This window comes from Cnephaeus nilssonii (assembly GCF_951640355.1).
Source record: "Cnephaeus nilssonii genome assembly, chromosome: 7".
Taxonomy (NCBI): Eukaryota; Metazoa; Chordata; class Mammalia; order Chiroptera; family Vespertilionidae; genus Cnephaeus; species Cnephaeus nilssonii.
The window spans coordinates 87,482,348-87,503,840 of NC_137078.1; the positions used below are offsets into that span (position 1 = coordinate 87,482,348).

General features: G+C 56.8%; 1 protein-coding gene across 1 annotated transcript; it reads left to right on the top strand.

Annotated features, from left to right (window-relative positions):
* On the top strand, window positions 1–21,470 carry UBXN11 (UBX domain protein 11). Its single transcript, XM_079776703.1, has 15 exons — window positions 1–17; window positions 3,387–3,489; window positions 4,381–4,409; window positions 5,022–5,120; window positions 6,366–6,466; window positions 6,939–6,993; window positions 7,379–7,455; window positions 9,707–9,830; window positions 17,134–17,348; window positions 17,564–17,641; window positions 18,653–18,767; window positions 18,890–18,993; window positions 20,316–20,389; window positions 20,462–20,602; window positions 20,690–21,470. The coding sequence occupies exons 2-15, from the start codon at window positions 3,419–3,421 to the stop codon at window positions 20,862–20,864; spliced, it is 1,458 nt and encodes a 485-aa protein (XP_079632829.1). The 5' UTR covers window positions 1–17; window positions 3,387–3,418; the 3' UTR covers window positions 20,865–21,470.
* Window positions 21,471–21,493: the final 23 nt, after the last annotated feature.

Below are 21,493 nucleotides of genomic sequence, written 5' to 3' on the forward strand. Positions count from 1 at the left end.
CTCCTTGGCCCTGCCTGGTGAGTCCCGACCAGGGTCGTTTTGCCCGCGGAGTACTCCACGCATCCTGGGGCCTCGCCCCAAGAGTACCGAGGGCCCAGAGGTCCCAGCGGGCCGGCTCCCCCCGCAGGCCCCCCCGCAGGCCCCCCGCGTCCTGGGATCGGATTCGGGTCCTACCTACCATGGCCACGCGTGGAGGAGGCGACGCGGCTCCCAGGGCGGGGTTAGGTGATGAAATTGGTCTCTCCGAGAGCGCTATAAAAAATGGAAACCCAAATGCCCATCAGTCAATGAATGAATGAACAACTGTGGTATGCCCCTATAGTGGAATATTATTTGGGGATCCAGGGAGTGCTGGCGTGCAGCTTGCCGGGCCGGCAGGCACTGGGAGCACCCGGACTTGGGGGCGCCAACAAACAGGCCGAGTAGCGATGAAAGATGTCAGTCAAGCACAGTCTTGACTCGGGCCCCAAAGGTGTAGACACAGCTTTTCCCTCAAAGCCCAAACCTTAAGGGGGGAAACAGTGCAACCTTTAGGCGTCCCAGGCCTGACGGGGAAGACACAGTTTGCCCCCGGGAAGTCCCCAGGTGACATGGCTCTATCCTCAGGGACCCCAGGTCTGAGGGAATAGGAGCCCCGCGGCCAGGAGTGCCCAGACTGATGGAAAGATATAGTCGTGGCTCTCAGGGGTCTCCTATAATCCTGGGAAAGTTTATCTGGAGACATTGTTGGACTGGCCTGGAGTGAGAGTGGAAAAAGGGAAGTCAATTGTGGGCCATTGTGACAGCCCCAAAGAAGGACAGTGAAAGCCGCACTAGAATGGCCAACAGTGGGCATAGGAAGGAGGAGTTATGTGTGAGAAACATGGGAGTTTTACCTGCAGGATCTGGTACCCGATAGGATGGGATTAAGAGAGAAGGAAGGAGAGAAAAATGTTGTGGTTGGATGATGAGGTCCCATTAAGAAGGGGAAAGATGTTGGGTTTGGTTTGGGGACCAGGTCTCTCCCCCCCAGCTTTTTTAAATATATTTTTATTGATTTCAGAGAGGAAGAGGGAAAGAGAGATAGAGACATCAATGATGCGAGAGAGTCATTGATCCGCTGCCTCCTGCAGGCCCCACACTGGGCATTGAGCCCACAAGCCAGGCATATGTTCATAGGTGAATGATCCCTTAACCGGAATCGAACCCAGGACCCTTCAGTCCACAGGCTGAAGTTCTATCTCCAGAGCCACACCGGCGAGGGTCCCCCTTTATTTTCTATGATTGCTTTATTGAGATGTAATTCACCCCTTTAAAATGTAAATTTTAATAGTTTTTAGTATATTCATAGGGTTGTGCAACCATCACCCCAGTGAATTTTAGAACTTTTCATCAGCCAAAAAGGACACTCTGTACCCTTTAGCAGTTACCTCCCATTTACTCCACAGCAGCCCCAGCCCGAGGCCACCACTAATCTGCTTGGTCACTATATGAAATGCACATTTTGGACATTTCATATAAATGGAACCATAAAAATATGTAGTATTTGTGATTGACTTCTTCCCTTCAGCATAATGTTTTCAAGGTCCATTAACTTTATAGCATGTATTTCATTCCTTTTTTTTTTTTTAATTGATTTCAGAGAGGAAGGCAGAGGGAGAGAGAGAAACATCAACGATGAGAGAGAATCATTGATTGGCTGCCTCCTGCATGCCCCACACTGCAGATCGAGCCCACAACCCCGGCATGTGTTCATAGGTGAATGTTCAACCACTGAGCCATGCCGGCCGGGCCTCATTCCTTTTTTAAATTGTCCAATAATATTCCATTATAAAGTTATACCACATTTGTCTATTCATTGATTGATTGATGGACATTTGGGTTTCCACTTTCTAGCTGCTCTAAATAATGCTGCTATGAACATGTATACAAGTTTTTGTGTGGACATAAGTTTTCATTTCTCTTGGGTATATGCCTAGGAGTGGAATTGCTAGGCCATAAGGTAAGTGTGTTTAATCTTTTAAAGAAATGCATACTGTTTGCATTTAAAGAAATGCAAAGCAGCTGCACCATTTTACAGCCCAAAAAATTACAATCCAATTTCCCTACATCCTCAACAAGACTTAATTTCTGTCTTATTTTATTTTACCTTTTCCAACACCATTTATTGCCTCTATGCCCTCTTCCACCTCAACCCACTCCAATTTCTGTCTTTTTGACTAGTTTCTTTTGAGGGGGTCATGGTGATGAGCATTTGGAGAAGGAAGGGATACAGGTCTGGTGGGAGATTATGCAGGCCTGTTTTAGGGACTAAAGGCACAGTGCATAGGGCTCATTAGAATAATGAAAATGCTCTAAAATTGGTTGTGATGAGAACTCTGTGATATGTATGTTATTTTTGAATCCCATGGGTAACCCTCCCTGATACCATTCCCATCCCCACAAAGGAACCAAGGTCGGGGTTACACTGGTGAATGACAGAACCTGTCTAGAGCCTGGATTCTTTTTTTTTTTAATTAAAAAAAAATTGATTGATTTTAGAGAGGGGGAGGGAGAGACACACACAAACACATTGATTTGTGTCCCACTTGTGTATGCATTCATTGGTTGCTTCTTGTATGTGCCCTGACTGGGGATCGAACTTGCAACCTTGGTGCATCGGGATGACACTCTAACCAACTGAGCTACCTGGCCAGGGCCAGCAGCCTGGCTTCTTGACCTCCCTGCCATGTGGACTGTGTCTTGGTTGAATCCTGCCCTTGGGTTGCCCCTCTCTGGCTCTGGTGGGAGGGGAGGGGGCACCTAAACTTTGTGTTGACCAGCTCCTTGACGGATGGACAAAAGCCCCAGGCCTCTTGGGTAGTCTCATGACTGGGCTCTAAGTTTGGGCAAGTCCCGGGCTTCTGGCACATTTCCGCAGCCTACTCCATCCCCAATGCCCGTTCCCAGGACAGAGGCCTCTGGGGTCCAAGCAGGAGCGGGATATCTGGAGGAGCAGGTGGATATTGATCACCGGGGTCCTGAGGCCCAGCTGCCTCCAGAATCCTCAGCAGGAGCAGTGGGAAGAAGTGAGCTGACACTCCCTGGACAGTGTTCCTTTTTGGGAACATAACCAAGGAAGAGAGAGTTTCAGGCCACTTCCTGGTCCTGAGGGAGTGACTCCCAGGGCTGACTTCTTTTTTTTTTTTTCCTTTGTTAATCCTCATATAAGGATATTTTCTCCTTTGCTTTTTTAGAGAGTGGAAGGGAGGGGAGGAGGGAGAGAAAGAGAGAAACATAGATGTAAGAGAGACACATCAACTGGTTGCTTCCCGACCTGGGCCGGGGGATCGAACCTACAACCCAGGCATGTGCCCTTGACTGGGAATAGAACCCTTGACCCTTCGGTCTGACTTCTTTCTACTCAGGGAGTTCCTGACAACTAAAATCTAGAAGAACTATGAGCTCACCTTTGTCCTCCCTTGGCAAGACCCGGAAAGTGCCCTTGCTGTCGGAGACTGTGAATTCAGGGTAGGAATTCCCCCATCTCTCCCTTGCTCCTCCCTGGACAAGAAGAATGACTCCTAGTGTCTTGGGGAGAGCACTGAGGATTCACGTAGCTTTCCCTGACCACCTTCTCCTTCTCTAGCTTCTGAGAGGCTCTCCGTGGTCAAGCACACACTGGGTTGTGCCCTCTAGTAAGGTTTGGGCTCCATGCGAGTAGCTTAGCATCCATCTACTTATTCATTCGCATTAATTGTGCAAACACTGGTGGGGCACCTGTTCTGGGCCCTGCCATGTGCTGGGCTCTTAGGAAAGGGAATTCTTTACATCTGTCTAGCATTTTCATCTTTCCGGAGAGGAAGGGAGACGGGGAGAGAGACAGAAACATCAATGATGAGAGAGAATCATTGATTGGCTGCCTCCTGCCCACCCCCGACTGGGGATAGAGCTCATAACCTCGGTGTGTGCCCTGACCGGGAATCCGTCCTGGTTCATAGGTCGACGATCAGCCACTGGCCGAACCAAATAATTTTTTTTTTAAACTTTGTTGCTCTTATGAACATCACTTGGATCATTCGTAGACCAAGGGGATCCAGAGGGGTTGAGGGACAGGCCTGGGGTCCCACACCATTTCAAAGCAGAGCTGGGGCTGGGCTCCTTGACTTCGGGACTCTCTTCCACCCCAGACTCTGCCCTCCGGCTCCCCTGTCCTCCGCTGGGAGGAGGTGGATCCCCTGAAGCCTGCTCGTCCCAGTGCCAGGATGGGATTGGGGGGTGGCTGTCCTCAGGAGGCAGAGGCCCACCCTCCATCTCCTTCGGGCTTGGCCGGGGGCTTGGTGCCCAGGGCCTCTCCCCTGATGGCATTCCAGGGGGTCCTAACGTGTCTGTCTTCCTTCTCCTTCCTGCCCGGATTCCCAGGAGGCGAGGGATAAAACTCTACGGAAACGGTGAGTGAGGGCTCTGCCCTTGTGTCTTCCTCACCTCCCGCCTGCCACGTCTCCTTGTGGTTGGGCAGAGGGAGAGAAAGCACAATGAACACTTCTGTCCGCCAGAGCGGCTGGCCCAGCCTCAGTTTCACCTGCAGCTCCCACCCCTCCTGAGGACAGGGCTTCCTCTTGGCAGCTCTCCGTAGGAGGCCCTACACCCCTAGCAGAGATGCCATCCCTAACATTTGAACCCCTCCACCCACCTTGGGGTTGACTGGTGAGTGCTGAGAATCCAGAGGGGGCCAAACCCCAGCCCTCCTTCCCCAAACAGCCTCCTCCAGCCCATGTCACCCGTTTCTCCCGGAACCCCTGTCCTCACATCACTGCTCTGGCTCCTGCAGGCTTAGATCTTTGCATCTCAACCCCACTCTTGCCCCCACCGGGGTCCCCCCAAGAGCCAGGCTGGGAGAACTCTAAGGAGAGGCCTGTTCTCGTTGGATTCGTGCTCGCCAACATCCCATTTTCCGTCCTCGTTTGTTTGGGGGAACAGAATGCAGGCTGCTGCATCTTGGCCAGGGCCCCAGCTTGCTCTGGGCCTTAGCCCCAGCAGTGACCTGGGCTCTGTGTCTGCAGAAGATGCAGTGAACGTGCTGAATGATGGACAAGACTCAGAGGAAAACTTCTCTGTGCCTTCCTGCTATGGTGGCATAGGAGCTCCTGTGGGTAGGCAAGGTGAGAGCAGAGGCCCAAAGGGGTCTGGGTTCCCAGCAGCAGGAGAGGGCCCCAGAGGAGAGAGGCCCAGAGGGGCATGCGCCTACTCCCCCACCTGCTGGATCTGGGACAGCTGTTCCCATTTCTGGCTGACCATGGCCATGGTCCTGCCCCCCGAGACCCATCCAGGGCCGGGTTTGGCATAAAGCTAATTGGGCCCCACTCTTAGCTCAGGAGGTATGGCCACGCCCCAGGCCAGGCTGGAGGCATCAAGTGTAATGTCCGAGTGCCCAGGATCCAGGGTCAGAGCAGTGAAGGGCCTGAGGGTGAAGCTCTGCCTTCAGCTATCTGCTTCCTGCTTTGCAGGGCTCTGGGCAAGGCCCAAAGTCCCTAGGTAGCCCTCCTCGCCTGGCCCACACCACCCAGAGGGCGTGGTGACACTGCGATCAGATCATGTAGGTGCCTAGAGGGGGACGGGGCTCATCAGGGAAGCTTTCCGGAGGAGGTAGGATTGATCAGGCCTGGCAAAGGGGAGACCTGCAGACAGGAGGAGCTGGGCGGAGCGCTGGGCAGGGGCAGGGTCGGAGCTGGGAGTGGAGGAGCTGGGATGCAGTTAGAATTCTCCACTAGCTGTGTATCTCAGATAAGCTACTTCCTTCTCTGCATCTCCGTCCCCTCTTCTGTGACCTGGGCCTGGGGACACCCAGGTCAGCATGTTGAGGTGAGGATTCGCTGAGGGGATCCTCCACCAAACACCCAGCCACTTAAATGGTAGGGAGGGGAGTTGAGAGGGAAGAGGAGGCAGAAAGAGCCTGGCCCACAGCCACTCAGTCACAAAGCCAGTGTCCTCCCCGCGGGGGACTCAGTAGTGATCACAGCGAGCAGCTCCTCCGCTTAAAGGGCCCGTCACTGCTCTCCGTTTACTTCTCACCAGTGTCTGTGCCCTCAGGGCTCGCCTGTCCTCTCACCGCTCCGCACAGAACAGTCCACATGGTTTGCTGTTCCCTCCTCAGAGCACCCGCTCGTACCATTGGACAGTTTACTGAATCTCTCTGTGCCTCAGTTTCCTCAAGCAGCATTTCCTCAGAGGCATGTTGTAAGGATTGCACGAGTTGACATGAAAGTGTTTAGAGTGGCCCCTCTTATCTAGGCGACAGCTGTTATTACCCTTATTTCCACTCCTGGGGATCCCTCTCCCCCTCCCAGGACCCCCATACCTCAGCCTCAGCTCTAGCCATGGGCTCTAGGACTCTGTCTGATTGGCAGCTGCTGGGTCCCAAAATGGGGAGCTGCTGACCACCATGGCAAGGAAGGTGCAGGACCTGGAGGAGCTGGTGAAGGCCCAGGCTGACCAGATGCTGTCCAAGGTGGGACCCCTGTGGGGACACGGCCAGGGTCCAGTCTGAAGGGGGCGGGGGTCCAGGCTGGTGTGACCAGTGAGGCTACTACTGCAGTGGGCCAGGGTGGGTGGGTTCTAGAACCATCTCCACACTGAACTGCCCAGTCGAGGGCCAGGTGTGGCCTGAGACTGATGGGTCCCTGTGACCTGAGGAGAGAGGGTAGGGGTGTTCTCCACAGCTGGGCGAGGCCCGTAGACCTCGGAGTTCTGGGGCACTCAGGGGACCTCCACAGCTTCCCCTACCTCCGTGGCACCTCAAGGGTCATCTGAGGTGCAGGAGCAGTGGTTATGCCAAAGGGGGGCAGGGGCTTTAAGCTCCCTAGGCCCCACAGAGGCACACATTCCCGATCTTCCCTCTGGAAGGGGCTCCCTTGGGCTCTTGGAACCACCAGGCCTGCCCCCCCCCTCCCCACACCTGGCTCCCCGTCTTGTCGCTGCAGGATGAGAAAATACAGGCCCTTGAGGACTTGGTGACGATCCTCCAGGAGCAGAAGGGTAAGAGGCTCTCCCAGTGGCCGCTCGGCCCTCCCGTGGCACCTCCCCTGGGCCGGTGGCCCCTGGGCACCAGGGCTCCAAGGCATCCGGTGGTGGGGTCTGGACAGCTGAGCCCAGAGGGGCAGTGACACTTTTGGGATGGCGCCCTCCAACTCGGGACTGAGTCCCCCGAGGGCAGGCGCAGCCTCAGGAGGGTGGCGACCTCCTCAGGGTCAGGAGGGCCTCCCTTGTCAGGGTCAGGGAGAGAGGCTCGAGGCCATTCTCAGGGGGTCCCCGGAGTTCTCAAGGGGCAGCTTCTTCAGATGACCTCAGGGCACAGCTCTGGTCCAGGCAGCCCGGCAGCCTCCATGCTGGGGCAGCGGAACCCTCCCCATCTCTCCTGAAGGCAAGATGTCCCTGCAGCGGCAGGAGGAGCTGGAGGCGCTGTGCGAGCAGCTGCGGCGGCAGGTCGGGGAGATGGAGGTGAGAGGCCGAGGCCAGGGCGGTCTGCCCTCAGGATCGGGGGCAGAGCCCACCTCTGCGGCCCCCTCGCCACACCCGCACCGGGCCCTGCCCTGGTGTCCCTCCGCGGGACTAAGCTGGAGCTGACAGCCAGAAAGGTGTCCAGGGTGGGGCACACTCCTTCCGGCCTGGGCTTCCGCTTCAGTTTCACCTTGAACCACACTCCCCTCCAGCCACGGGCCCTGCCTCTGGTTCTTTGACCACATTGAGCGATTTCTCACCTCAGGACCTTGGCCCATGCTGATCCCGCTGCCTGCAGTATCCCCCCACCTTCCCCTAGCGAGGTTCCACTCATCCTCAGTCTCCCCAGGAGCCCCTCTCTGACTGAGCAGGGCAGGCTCTGTGTCCCGGGCTTCCTTAGGGCCTCACCTCTCTCCTCCCTCCCCCGAGGGGACCTCGAGCCCAGGACCTAGCATGATACCTGGCCATATGTGTTTCCTGAACTGAACGTGGCATCTCAGTCGCCCTGAGTCACTTGCCCCGTTCATACAGCGAGGCTCACACAGGAGGGACCCACCTTTCAGGGAGGGTCCTGGGGGCGTGCTTTGTCAGTGCCTGCCACTCTCGCTGGCCCCACCAGAAGCTCTTCCTGGGGTCCAACTTCTCCCTCTCCATGTAGGGTTGGCTTCCAAAGCCCCAACCTAACTTAAGGCCACCGCAGCAAACCCACGGCCGGGCCCAGCTGAGCGCCCGGCCCCGGGCCTGCTCATACCTGGCTGTGGGCTCCTCTGAGCAGCTGCCACAGGGCAGAGGGTATCGCAGCCCCATCCGGTCATATCATTCACACACGTATTGCTTCATTAGTTTAACGAACTCATACAAAGTATCTCCTATTTCCCAGCCACTGGGAGGTAGATGTGGTCCCGCCCCCATGAGGCTGAAAGTCTGGAAGGGACAGAGACATAAGCAAGGACACGGAAACATACACAAGTGCACAGATATGATGACATTTTCAGTGGGTGACACAACAGAGATTTGGTCCACCTGCGGGTGACATTGGGCAAGAGATCTAGAGGTGGTGAGGGGACATGAGGGAAGGAGAAACCAGGCTGAAGACATGAGCAGCTCCACCTCCCACCGTAGAAACCTGGCTTATGGTGGGTGGTTGTGGGAGCAAGAGGGAGAGCCAGGCGAGGCGGTGGGGATCACATGGCGGCCTGGGGCGGGGAGGGGGGAGGGGGCGGCGGCTCACCCACAGAGTGGGGCTGGATTCAGTTCTGCAGGAATGGGGAACCACAGGAAGGTTTCAGTTAGAGGAGTGGGTGGGGGAAGGGGCAGGTAGAAGCTCCGCCTGAATTGTCCGGGAGGGAGCTGAGGGAGGCTAGAACGAGGGTGGCAGCAGAGGAGACCAGTGGAGTGGACAGATTTGAGGCGTCTGGGAGGTGGAGCCCACAGGGGCGGCAGGGAGAGGCACCGCCATGGATGAGGCCTAGGCGGAGGGTTTCATACAGCAAGGCTCACATAGGAGGGACCCACCTATGTTTCCTGTTGGCTGAATGCGGAAGACCTGGAGGGGAAGAGGTCTGGGAGGTGGGGGCAGGGGGTGGTGACCGTGTGGGTCAAGTTCATCCTGAGATGCCTGTTAGACATCTCAGTGGGGACGGCTGGCAACGTGGAACCGAACAGGAACCGCCTGTGTTACAAGAGACGGAGACAGAGTGTGCCCCCTGGGTTTGGCCGGGCAGGTTGTTGGAAGCTGCACCTGAGCAGTGGGCTGAGGAGAGAGGGAGATGAGGAACTAGCAACAGGAAGTGTAGACCATTCACAAGTTTTCCTGCGGCAGAGTTGTGAGAGCCAGCCCTAGGGAGGCTGTATGTGGGGCTCCATCCTCCCGGGCCTGCAGAGCAGCTATCCCTGCCCCTCCCCCCACTCAGGCCAGGTCCACCTGGCTCCCCACCGCCCTCAGGGCTGCCCTCGTTGTTCTTGTGCCAGGCACTGTGCGGGGTACTTGATAGGGATTATCTTGCTGAGTCCTCCTCACAAGCTCATTGGGCAGGTGCTGTCATCTCCGCTGTGTAAGGAGGAGCCCGAGGCCCGAGGGGGCGAAGTGGCTTCCCAAGTTTACAGCCACAAAGTTGCCAAGACCCCGAGCCCCCCTCCCCTCTGCCCAGCCCGCTCTGGGAGCTGAGGCCTGAGGCTGGGGGCTGGGCCGAGGCCGCCTCTTCCCTGGAGAGGGACTGAGCTGACAGCGCCCCCGGCATCTCCCCTCCAGCGGTTCCTCGGTGACTATGGTCTGCAGTGGGTGGGCGAGCCCAGGGACCGTGAGGACTCGGAGGACATGACCAGCTCAGAGGATGACAAGGACTGGATGATAGCCAAGAAGTTCTGGAAGCCAGGTAGAGTAGGGGGTTCGCCCCAACCCCTCCCACAAAGGGAATTCTCCAACAGCCTCCTTTGGGCCAGAAGCATCCAGAGGCCATCTCATTCCGGCCCCTGCCTCCACGCTCAGGTGCCTGAGACACCCCACACCTGCCACTGACCCCAGACAGGCGGGCAAGGCCTCGGCCTCCACCACTGACCCTAACCTGCCGCCACGTTCTTCCTCTGGTCTCCCCTCACTCTCTGTTGTTCATCTTTCAAAGACCCAGAGACATAAGATGCAATAAGACCTCATTTTTACAAAATGTCATCCATCCAAAAGTTGTTGCTTTTAAAAGCCATCTCTCTGCTTTGGACGCTGGCCCTCAATTCCAGGCTCAGCCCCCTCTTTGGGCTCCCTTTCCAGGTTCATTTATAGCCAGACCATTGGAATCTACCTGCCTCTATGGGACTCACCACTTTTTTTTTTTTTTTTAATTGATTTTTTACAGAGAGGAAGGGAGAGGGATAGAGAGTCAGGAACATCGATGAGAGAGAAACATCGATCAGCTGCCTCTTGCACACCCCCCCACTGGGGATGTGCCCGCAACCAAGGTACATGCCCTTGACTGGAATCGAACCTGGGACCCTTGAGTCCGCAGGCCGACGCTCTATCCACTGAGCCAAACCGGTTTCGGCTCACCACTTTTTTATTTTTTAAATTGATTTGAGAGAGAAAGGGAGAGAGAGAGATATTGATTTGTTGTTTCACTTATTTATGCATTCACTGGTTAATTCTTGGTGTATTGGGATGACACTCTAACCAAATGAGCTACCCAGCCAGGAAACCACTTTTTATTTAAGAAATATTTATATTTATATATATACCAGTGTATATTTAAATTTTAGAGAAGAAGGGAGAGGGATAGAGAGATAGAAACATCTATGAGAAACATCGATCAGCTGCCTCCTGCTGGGATTGAGCCGGCAACCTGGGCATGTGCCCTGACTGGGAATTGAACCGGTGACCTCTTGGTTCATGGTCGATGCTCAACCACTGGCCAGGGCATCGATGCTCAACCACTGGCCAGGGCACCGTTTTTTATTTTTAATTCGATTGCTAATATCTAGAGGGATTTGAGATCGTAGAACGAACTGGCCATTTCTGAAAGCCAGGTCTATTCTCTTCAAAGAATGGAAGGTTGTTGCCTTCCATGAACACCAGGTTTTTCATTTGTAGCAGCTTTTGCTCCTGGGATTCCCCTCCTGGCTTCTCTCCATCCTCCCTTCCACTGCCCTGTCCCCAGATGCCAGCCTGCTCCTCCCCCAAGGGCCCCTCGGATCCACCAGCTGGCCTCTTGCCGACCCTGGTTCTCCCTCCGTAGGTTGGACACCATGTCCTAGGCCTGGGCAGCTGGCCGGGAAATGGCGAGCCGAGCCAGGGCATCTACTGGGGCTCATTCCAGTGTTCTAGGGCCTGGACTCTGGCCTCAGGGGAGAGGGCCCAGCAGGGGGAGCCTTGGGAGAGCTTGGCCGCGGGCTGGATGATTCACCCTTCCCGCCAGTACTTGAGCCTCAAATGGATGCTTGCTGGGCTTCAGGTATTGGTGCTTCAGGGTATTCGGAGACATGAAAGGGACAGTCCTCTTTGGTCACAACAGGTATTGAGCCTCAGGGCTGAGAGCTCCAGTGAACTCTGAGCTCACCACCCCTTCCCTGTCCCTCTCTGAGCTCCTCACCACCCCTTCCCTGTCCCCCTCTGAGCTCCTCACCACCCCATCCCTGACCCCCTCTGAGCTCACCACCCCTTCCCTGACCCCCTCTGAGCTCCTCACCACCCCTTCCCTGTCCCCCTCTGAGCTCCTCACCACCCCATCGCTGACCCCCTCTGAGCTCACCACCCCTTCCCTGACCCCCTCTGAGCTCCTCACCACCCCTTCCCTGACCCCCTCTGAGCTCCTCACCACCCCTTCCCTGACCCCCTCTGAGCTCCTCACCACCCCTTCCCTGACCCCCTCTGAGCTCCTCACCACCCCTTCCCTGACCCCCTCACCACCCCTTCCCTGACCCCCTCACCACCCCTTCCCTGTCCCCCTCTGAGCTCCTCACCACCCCTTCCCTGACCCCCTCTGAGGCCCTCACCACCCCTTCCCTGTCCCCCTCTGAGCTCCTCACCACCCCTTCCCTGACCCCCTCTGAGCTCACCACCCCTTCCCTGTCCCCCTCTGAGCTCCTCACCACCCCTTCCCTGACCCCCTCTGAGGCCCTCACCACCCCTTCCCTGTCCCCCTCTGAGCTCCTCACCACCCCATCCCTGACCCCCTCTGAGCTCCTCACCACCCCTTCCCTGACCCCCTCTGAGCTCCTCACCACCCCTTCCCTGACCCCCTCTGAGCTCCTCACCACCCCTTCCCTGACCCCCTCTGAGCTCCTCACCACCCCATCCCTGTCCCCCTCTGAGCTCCTCACCACCCCTTCCCTGACCCCCTCTGAGCTCCTCACCACCCCTTCCCTGACCCCCTCTGAGCTCCTCACCACCCCATCCCTGTCCCCCTCTGAGCTCCTCACCACCCCATCCCTGACCCCCTCTGAGCTCCTCACCACCCCTTCCCTGACCCCCTCTGAGCTCCTCACCACCCCTTCCCTGACCCCCTCTGAGCTCCTCACCACCCCTTCCCTGTCCCCCTCTGAGCTCCTCACCACCCCTCCCCTGACCCCCTCTGAGCTCCTCACCACCCCTTCCCTGTCCCCCTGAGCTCCTCACCACCCCTTCCCTGACCCCCTCTGATCAGTGCCCCCACCCTTACCCCCTACTGAGCTCCTCATCCCCCCCATCCAGTCATCCCCTCCCCCTTCCAGCTACCACCTCTGCCTACCACCCTTTCTCCCAAACCCCAGCCTCTTTGTTTACGTGGGAACCTCCCTCCCCTGCTCAGGCAGCCACAGACTCCATGGGCTGCAGGAGCGTGGCTTGTCCTTGGGCTGCCTTTGAGCCCCTGGAAATGGCCTTACCTGGACCCCAGGCAGCCTACACTCCTCCCCACCCTCACTCCCCTCCAGGCCAGTGCTGTGTCCCTTGAAGTGCCTTGTCCCCTTTTCTCCCCTCTGAGGCTCAGCTTAAACAAATGCCCACGGAGTGCCTGCTCTGTGCCAGGCACTGTGCCGCCTGCAGCGGCCCCGGGCACGTGGGAAGGGGCTGTGCGTTAGAGTCCTCGTCTGTAGAATGACTGACGTCTAGGCCACCGAGAGCATCAGTGTCACGGTGCCTGTGGAGTGCTCTGCAGGCTGACACTTGGTAGATGAACAATGACCATGAGCCAGTGGCTTAGAGTGCTCAGCACAGTGCTTTCCCGTGGGCCTGGCATTGCACATGCATGTGATTGGTGCGTGGTACCCCGGTGCCCAGGCCTGGGTGATCAGAGCACGCTGGGACAAGCTGACGGCGATGCTCCGCAGCAGGGGCCAGAGATTTGGGGGTGGCCCTGGCAGAGTAGTGAATGTGGGTAAAGTCCCCAGAGCAGGGCGTGACTTGCAGGTTTGTGGAAAGAGTGGGTTCATTTCCTGTTCCCCAGTCTGAGGTGCAGATGGGACATGCTGGGCGCTACCTTGTCTTTCATGGCAGCAGATGGTCCTCCCAGCGAAGGTGCGAAGAACCAGCTCGATGCGGGCCCACCACGCACCTGCTGATAGCGCCAGGGTCTGGCCCTCCCTCCTCTGGGCTCTGTAGCCCCGACATTGGCACTTACCAATGCCATTGTCACTGATTGGCGCCCTGCCTCCTTCACTCAAGTATGGACCCAAGGAGGGCAGGACCCTGGGTGTGGGCATAGCCGTGGTCCTCTGGGCCTAACATGTTCTCGGAGCTGCTTCCTGAGCATCCTCTCTTGGCCAGGCCCAGGGCTGGATGCTCTAGCCTGGGTTCAAGAAGTGTTTGCGCCCTGGCCGGTGTGGCTCAGTTGGTTGGAGCGTCCTCCTCCACACCAAAAGGTCACGGGTTCGATTCCTGGTCAGGGCACATACCCTGGTTGCAGGTTTGAGCCCCTGTCAGGGCACCTGCTAGCGGCAACTGATGGATGTTTCGCTCTCACATTGGTGTTTCCTTCTCTTCCTCTCTCTCTCAAATCAGTAAAAACATGCCCTTGGGTGAAGATTAAAAAAAAAGAAGAAGCGTTTGGTGTGGTTGGAAAGTCAAACAAATTACAACAGCCTGTGACACCTGTGGCAAGGGGCAGGGAGTGGCTCAGGGGCTTCAGGAACCCCCGGCGGAACCGGGGCCCAGCCTCAGGGGAAGGGGCTTCCGGCAAGGCTTCTCAGAGCAGGTGGTGAAAGAGCACCTGAGCCCAGCAGTGAGCAGGAGGACGGGGGGCTAGTGACACAGCCGCAGCCGCCAGCACTTCCTCAGACAGCCCCGTGCAGCGGGCCTGCCACTGTGCTTGTTTTATAGAAGAGGAAGCCGAGGCCCAGAGAAGCCGGCCCGCTCGCCCGGGGCCACACAGCTTGGAGGCAGCAGCCCTGGCACTGTGGCTCCAGAGCAGGAAGCGGGACCCCAGTGAGAGGGGTCTGGGGAGCCCAGGCTCCGACGGTCCCCAGAGCTGGGCCAAGGAGTTTGGACTTGCTCTCCAGGCCAACTACTACCCTTTTTCATAAAACCACGGGCCCTCCAAGTTGAGTGAGGCCTCAGAGAGGCTCTTGCTGCGCCTCTCCTTGGAAAGGGACCCCAGTGAGCAGTGTCCGAAGAACCAACACTGAGAGGCAGCGTGCGGTCACAGAGAACACAGGCTTAGCGTCACCCGATCCTGCAAGCTGCATGGCCCTGGGCACGGTGCCTTACGAGGCCCAGCGTCCTCGTCTGCAGAACGGGAGTGGCACACCTGCCCCTGGTGCTCCATGTGAAGTAAACACTGAGCCATTGTTATCATCTCGGTAGACAGTTGGATTTTGTGGGTAGGATGACGATTCCCATTATCTGCCCATTTCATGCAGAGGAAAGCTGCAGCTCAGAGAGGAAATGCCTCACTTGACCTCTAACCCGCCTTATCCCTGGTCACCTGGCTGCACTGGGTCGGGCTTCTGCCGGCTTGTGTTGGTTATGACGGGCTCTTCCTGCCTTCTCCTCTCAGCCCTGCTCTGCCCAAAGCTGCGGTTCCTTCTCAGGGACTCCGTGCCTCACCTGCACAGTGCTCCACCCAGGACCGCCCTGCCCACCCTGCTTTCCCTTCTCCACTCATAGCCCACGGCTGAGACCTGTTGGGCTGATTTTCTCAGCAAACCCTTTCCCCCCTCATTATTATTTTTTTTCATTATTTTTTTAATAAATGTTTTTATTGATTTCAGAGAGAGGGAGAGGGAGAGAGGGATAGAAACATTCATTCTAGAGAGAATCACTGATCGGCTGCCTCCTGCACACTCCCTACTGGGGATCCAGCCCAAAACCTGGGCATGTGCCCTGACTAGGAATCCAACCATAACCTCCTGGTTCATGGGGTCGATGCTCAACCACTGAGCCACATCGGCGGGACTCCCTCTCATATCTTCTTGGCATCCTCCCCTAGGCTTCTGCCTGCCTCTTCCCCTGGCAAACACCCCATGTCCTGTCAGCTCCCAGAAAAAGCCCTCTGGCCCCAGGAGGCAGCTGGACTATCAGGCAGCAGATCCGATGGTCCTCCTGGCCCTGCTCGGCGGGGTCTGCCTGGGCCACGTCGGCTTGGCCTCACCTTTCTGGGCCTCGCTTTCCCCACCTGTAAGAATACAGGGAGCAGGGCAGACGTTGAAGCTGAGCTTTTCTGCTGTTATTTTTAGGTTTCCCAGTGTGTTCTGAAAGTAGTTGTTAAAGGGAAACAGCGTCCTGACATGGTCCTGACTCAGACCAGGGATGCTGTGTTCTGGGACCTTTTCTCGGGAGCCTCAGGGACGCCGGGAGGAGCCGGGGCCGTGCAGCCCCCATAGCAGTAGGGAAGGGAAGGAGAGGGAGGGGAAGGACAGCAGGGCCTACTGTTTCAGCAGCACAAAGGCAACAGGAAATGGCCACCCACATCTGTACTTCCCCTGGTGTAGCCACTACTACTGTGGGGAAAGGAATTAGGCCCCCAGAGCCCTGACCCACATCCTGTGGCAGGGTGGCTGTCCTGGTGAAAAACAGCTTCCAAGAAGGCCCGAACAGTCACCGCTGCGTGAGGATTACCCGCTAGGAGATGACTTACTGGGGAACCAGGTCCTTTCAAGGACTGAAAACAGGCCCCTGCCTTCTGCCCTTTCTGCTCTGGCATCTGTCACGGGTGTCCCACCACCCCTTCTGCACCCCCTGCAGCTTATGCACGGCTGTATATGCAACACAGTTTTTCAGAACAGGAGGCCAGAGCTTCTGTCAGCTTCTCAGAGGGTCTGTGACCCAGAAATAGTTGCATACCCAAGATCTGCCCCACATCTGTTCTGCCCAGCAGCTGTTCGGACATCTTCCTTAGTAGCCATCTGTCCTTTCTGCGACCTCTTTCTCCTGGTAGTGCAGGTGGGCGAGAGAAACAGACTCTAGAGTCAGCCCCTCCTCTAACTTGCCTGGGGGCCTGGGACAAGTCATTTTTTATCTCTGTGGGCCCGTTTCCTCCTGTGTAAAATGGAGATAAATAACCCCTGCCTCACAGCCTCTGGGTTGGCCTGAGGTCCATTTTTTGCAAGGCCGAGTTGGTAACAATAGCTAACTTGGACAGAGTGCTTGTTCCCAGCTAGCCCTTACATGGTCATCTTCTTGGAATCCAGCTGCTAACCCAGCACCTGACACAGACAGATCAGATCCTGCTCTTGCCTCTTCCTCTGTGCATCCCTAAGCATGCCATTAATCTTCTCTAACCCTCAGTTTCTTCATCGGAAAAATGGACTGATTATAGCCCTACAGCACAGGGTTGGAGGACGAGAGAATGGGACAATGGATATTAAACCCCTAGCACAAAGTATGCACTCAATAGCCCAGCCAACATGGCTCAGTGGTTGAGCGTCCACCTATGAACCAGGTCACGGTTCGATTCCTGGTCAGGGCACATGCCCAGGTTGCAGGCTCAATCCCCAGTGTAGGGTGTGTAGGAGGCAGCCAATCAATGATTCTCATCATTGAGGTTTCCATCTCTCTCTCCCTCTCCCTTCCGCTCTAAAATCAATAATAATAAAAAGTATGTGTTCAATAGAAGATAGCTATTATTATCTAGTGTTAGCTGTCCTTCCTCCTCCCCAGGTGGTCACTTAAGGAGATGCTAAAGCCACTGCTCATTATGGGGGAGGGCATGGAAGCCAGGGCTGCTAGGGCACATGGCATCCAAGAAGAGAGGCTCATGGGTGTCTATCCTCTACCAGCGGATTCATTGGTGCCCCCTGAAGTGGACTTTGACAGGCTGCTGGCCAGCCTGAAGGATCTCAGTGAGCTGGTAGTAGACGGTGACACCCAGGTGACACCAATGCCCGGTGAAGCACGGCTCCATGATCTTGAGCCCATCCCACTGAAGCTCTACCGGAACGGCATGATGATATTTGACGGGCCCTTCCGGTCATTCCATGATCCCTCCACACAGGTAAGAGTTGGGGGAAGGGAAGACAGGCCTCTGGTGCTCCCCACTCTGTTCATCATTAGTTGGAGGTGGCGGGGCCCAGTTTACCCGCTATGGGCACTCAGTCCTATGCAAAACTTACAGAGCTCCCATCCCCACCTCTGCTAAGTCCTGGGCCAGAGTATGATCCACTGGGTAAGCCTGAGGCCCAGTCCTTACCTTTCCTCTCCCCGCTATAGAGCTGCCTCCGAGACATATTGGACGGCTTCTTCCCTGCAGAGCTCCAGCGCCTGTACCCTGATGGGGTCCCCTTTAAGGTGATGAGCTGCTCCTCAAACCAGTCAGCTACTCCCTAAGTGGGGATTTGGGAGGTGGTGGGGATAAACAGTTTCCTCAGGCATCACCCAGTCTGAGGCTTGAAGCAGATGCCCCACTTCAGGAGACCCGATCTGATGAACTTCAGGAAGGTGAGCCTGAAGCCGGGCTGGGAAGGGCGTGGGGATGCTGCCATGGCCACAGTTGACATAGCAGCAGCCAAGACAGCCTGTAGCTGAGCAGCAGGCAGCGCCCCGCTGCTGGCACTCCGAAGGCACAGCCCTCAACCACTGCCCCGCCTCCAGCATTTGGGACAACTTGACTGCCTGGAGTCCCTGAGGAGTCTGTGCAAAAGTAGCTGGGCTCCCCCTAGAGGCTCCAGGAGCCATCTGATTGGGATGGAAGGTAGTGCCATTGTGGGGGGAGGGGCAGGGCAGAGGAATATATGGGGGCTAATGCACAGGAGATGGAGCTGGTCCCTGCTGGTGTGTAAGATGAAGGGTGCTGTGATGGGAGCACATGAGGCAACGTCCCAGAGGGTGGTGTGTTAGTTGCACAATGAGAGCATGTGAGGGAGTGTGGACCACCATGGCTTGGAAAATAGTGGGAGTCATGATTGGGGGACCATGTCAAGACAGGGGCTCAGGGGGTGTGCCTTCCTGGGGAGGTGATATGTGCAATGATGGGGTCTGCACTGCAAACTATAGGCAGCAAGAGCTTTGCCCTCTCCTAACACCCTCATCCCTCCCCTCCCTGCCGGCTTCCGAAGGGGCTTTCTGAGGAGGATGTCAGGACTGTGGTTCCAGTGAGGGCTTGCAGGAAGGGCCCATGTATGCAATAGCATGAACTACAACTCTCTTGCTCTGTCCCAGAGCCCGTTTCCATACCTGTAAAATAGGGGTTGCATCAGACTATCCCTTGGCCTATTCCTGGGGCCTGGGCAAGCAGGGGTAGGGGTGGAGCCAGACTGAAGATCTGGTCCTGCCGCCGCTGTCTCCCTTCCTTCTTGTCAGGTGAGTGACCTGCGCAATCAGGTTTACCCAGAGGATGGGCTGGACCCATTCCCAGGTGAGGGCCGAGTGACAGGCATGCAGAGGATTCGAAAGCCCCCACTCACGGAGCACCCAGGTGAGGTTGGCCGAGGCTGAGCCAGGTGGCAGGGGTGCTGTACAGGACAAGGTTCAGGTGGCCTCCTCCATCATCACTCTCAGTCCCTCCCTGTGACGAGGCTCCCACTGCCCTCTCCACAGGTTCCAGGATGACCCCTGAGAAGTTTCTGAACAGGCTCCCCAAATTTGTGATCCGTCAAGGCGAGGTGATTGACATCCGGGGCCCCATCCGGCATGCCCTGCAGGTGAGGCCAACCCTAGCTCCCCCAGTCTCTCTCTCCCTTTTTTAAAGGCAAGATTTCCTTTTTTTTAAAATTGATTTTAGAGAGAGGGAGAGAACATCAATCAGTTGCCTTCAGCATTGGCCCCAACCAAGCCACACCGGCCAGGGCACCTCCCCCAGCCTTCTTGGGGGCTTTACCATCAACCCTGGCCCAGCCCACCACAGCAGTATTTTGTGTGGAGGCCCAGACTTGGGGGTCCCTGAGGAGGGTCTAGGTGGAGAGATGGGTGTCTCAGATCTGTCCCACTGTCTTCTAGAAACGAGTTGGTGAGGGCTCAGGACTGGGACAGAGAGAGCAGGTGGGTTGGCAAGGGTGTGGCTATAAGAGGGGGGAAAGTCAGAATTTAGGCCAGAGGTGGGCCCAAGGCCTAGGCCGCCCCCTCAAGTTCCAGCCCAAAATAGCCAGTTCAGTTCTGGAGAGCCCTTCTGGGCCCTCACACTACTCATCTTCCTCCTTACGCCCCAGCCTGCTCCTCCTCCTGTGACAGGTAGCAAACCTGTTTCCCAGGACTCTCTACCTCGTTTGCCCCACATTGCCAAGTCCTATCTGATCTGTTGGTCCCCATAACTTCTCCTGGGTCCATCCTTCTCTCCATTCCCACGGCCCACCATCTTAGTCTAGGATGTCTCTCCCCCTCAACTGCAGTGGTCTAACCTTCCACGTCCACTCCTGACCTGCCAAGTATCCTCCCCTAACCAGCCTCCTTTTAAAAATGTAAACTGGATCTTGGCTTTTTATTGAACCCTCTGGTGGTTCTTGGGTAAGTCCTGTCTTTTTACTCTCCCCCCGCTCCCCACTCCTAACCTTTTCTTTCTTCCAGTCCAACCTGATTCCCAGCTTCGGTCCCACAAACTGACACTTCCCCAAAGTATTATCTCCTCTCAGAAGTCTTCCCTGACCTGGGACCTTCCCATGCTGCCTGGAATACCCTTGCCCCCATTCTATCTCGTAGGACTCCTCCTCCTCCTCCAGTCATTTCCCTAGGGAAATCTTTCCTGACCCACTGGCCTCAGCATCCAGCCTGGTCTTCATGAGTGTGGGGTTCTGTCCCCCCGACTAGACTTAGGGATCTCAAGTCTTCTTGGGGGGAATGACGGGGCAGTGTCCCAAAGCTTCCGTTCCATTGCCTCTGCTTGCACTCTCCTTCACACAGAACACCCCACCTCTCCCTTAGGCTCGTTGGTTTAATAAATTCCCCGTCATGAACAAGTCCCCTCTAAGGGTGGGGGTGGGGTGTGACTGGCAGGATTCAGGGCTCTGTCCACTCCACCGATGCCTTCCAGAACTGCTGCCCATGGCCTCTTCCAGTCCAGGAGATCATGGTGGAGACGCCTGCCTTGGCTGCTGAGCGTGAGAGGTGAGGGCAGAGTGGAGAGGTGAGAACCTGGGGGTTGGGCTGTGGGGGCACTGAAGGCCTCTGGGCCCGCAGGAGCCAAGAGTCTCCCGAGTCGCCTGTGCCACCGCTCTCCGTGCTGCGCATCAAGTCTGAGAACGGCGAGCAGGCCTTCCTGCTGATGATGTGGCCTGAGGACACTGTCGGTGATGTGAGAGCCCTGCTAGCCCAGGCCAGGTGGGTGCAGGGCCACAACGGAGGAGGCAGTGGGTCTCTGGTCCCAGGTCCCACGACCTGACCTGATCTATTCTGCCCGGTCCCCAGGGGCATGGACCCAAACGCCTTCGAGATCTTCAGTGCGTTCCCGCCCAAAGTCTACCGCGAGGATGAGCTCACGCTGCAGGCCGCCGGGCTGGTGCCCAATGCAGCTCTGCTACTGCGGCCGAGCCGGGCCCTGCCGCCCGCCACTGGACCCCAACCAAGCTCCCATCCCAAATAAAGCGCCCGCCCCCAACACCAGCTGCTTCCTGAGGCTCCTGTGGGGCAGCCCCGCTGGGCGCCAGGGAAGGCTGGGGCCCAGCTGGGCCGGGGAGGGGGCGGCGCCGACCTGCCCTCTCAGTAACTTGAGCCCCAGCTGGCAGGCCTGGCTGCTGGGTCTTTGTCCTCTAGGTTCCTCTTTCTCCACAGAAGGGTTAAGCGGATCCAGCGAAGGGAAGGTGGGCCCCAGCACAGGCTCGGCTGGGGCAGCCAGCAGATCCCTGTACACAGATATGCACAGAACCACAAGCAGGTGGGGACACTTCAACACTATGCACAAAGGCACGGCCCCCAAACTGGCAGAACTACAGCTGTGTACCCAGTCCCATGACACACCCACACCGAGCCAACCTGCTGGAACACAGGCAGACAGCCACATGGCCCAGCCACATTACTGACAGACATGCAAATGTGCAGCACACACCAGGACACAGGTGTGTCATGGACCATCACATGCATATGAACTGGAAGGGGACCCACCCACAGTTTCCAGAAACCATTGGTCCACACAGGTATGTGTGTGCTGGCCACATATCCAAACACATGCACTATCACACACAAGTGCCACACGGGGTACAGCTCAACCGACCT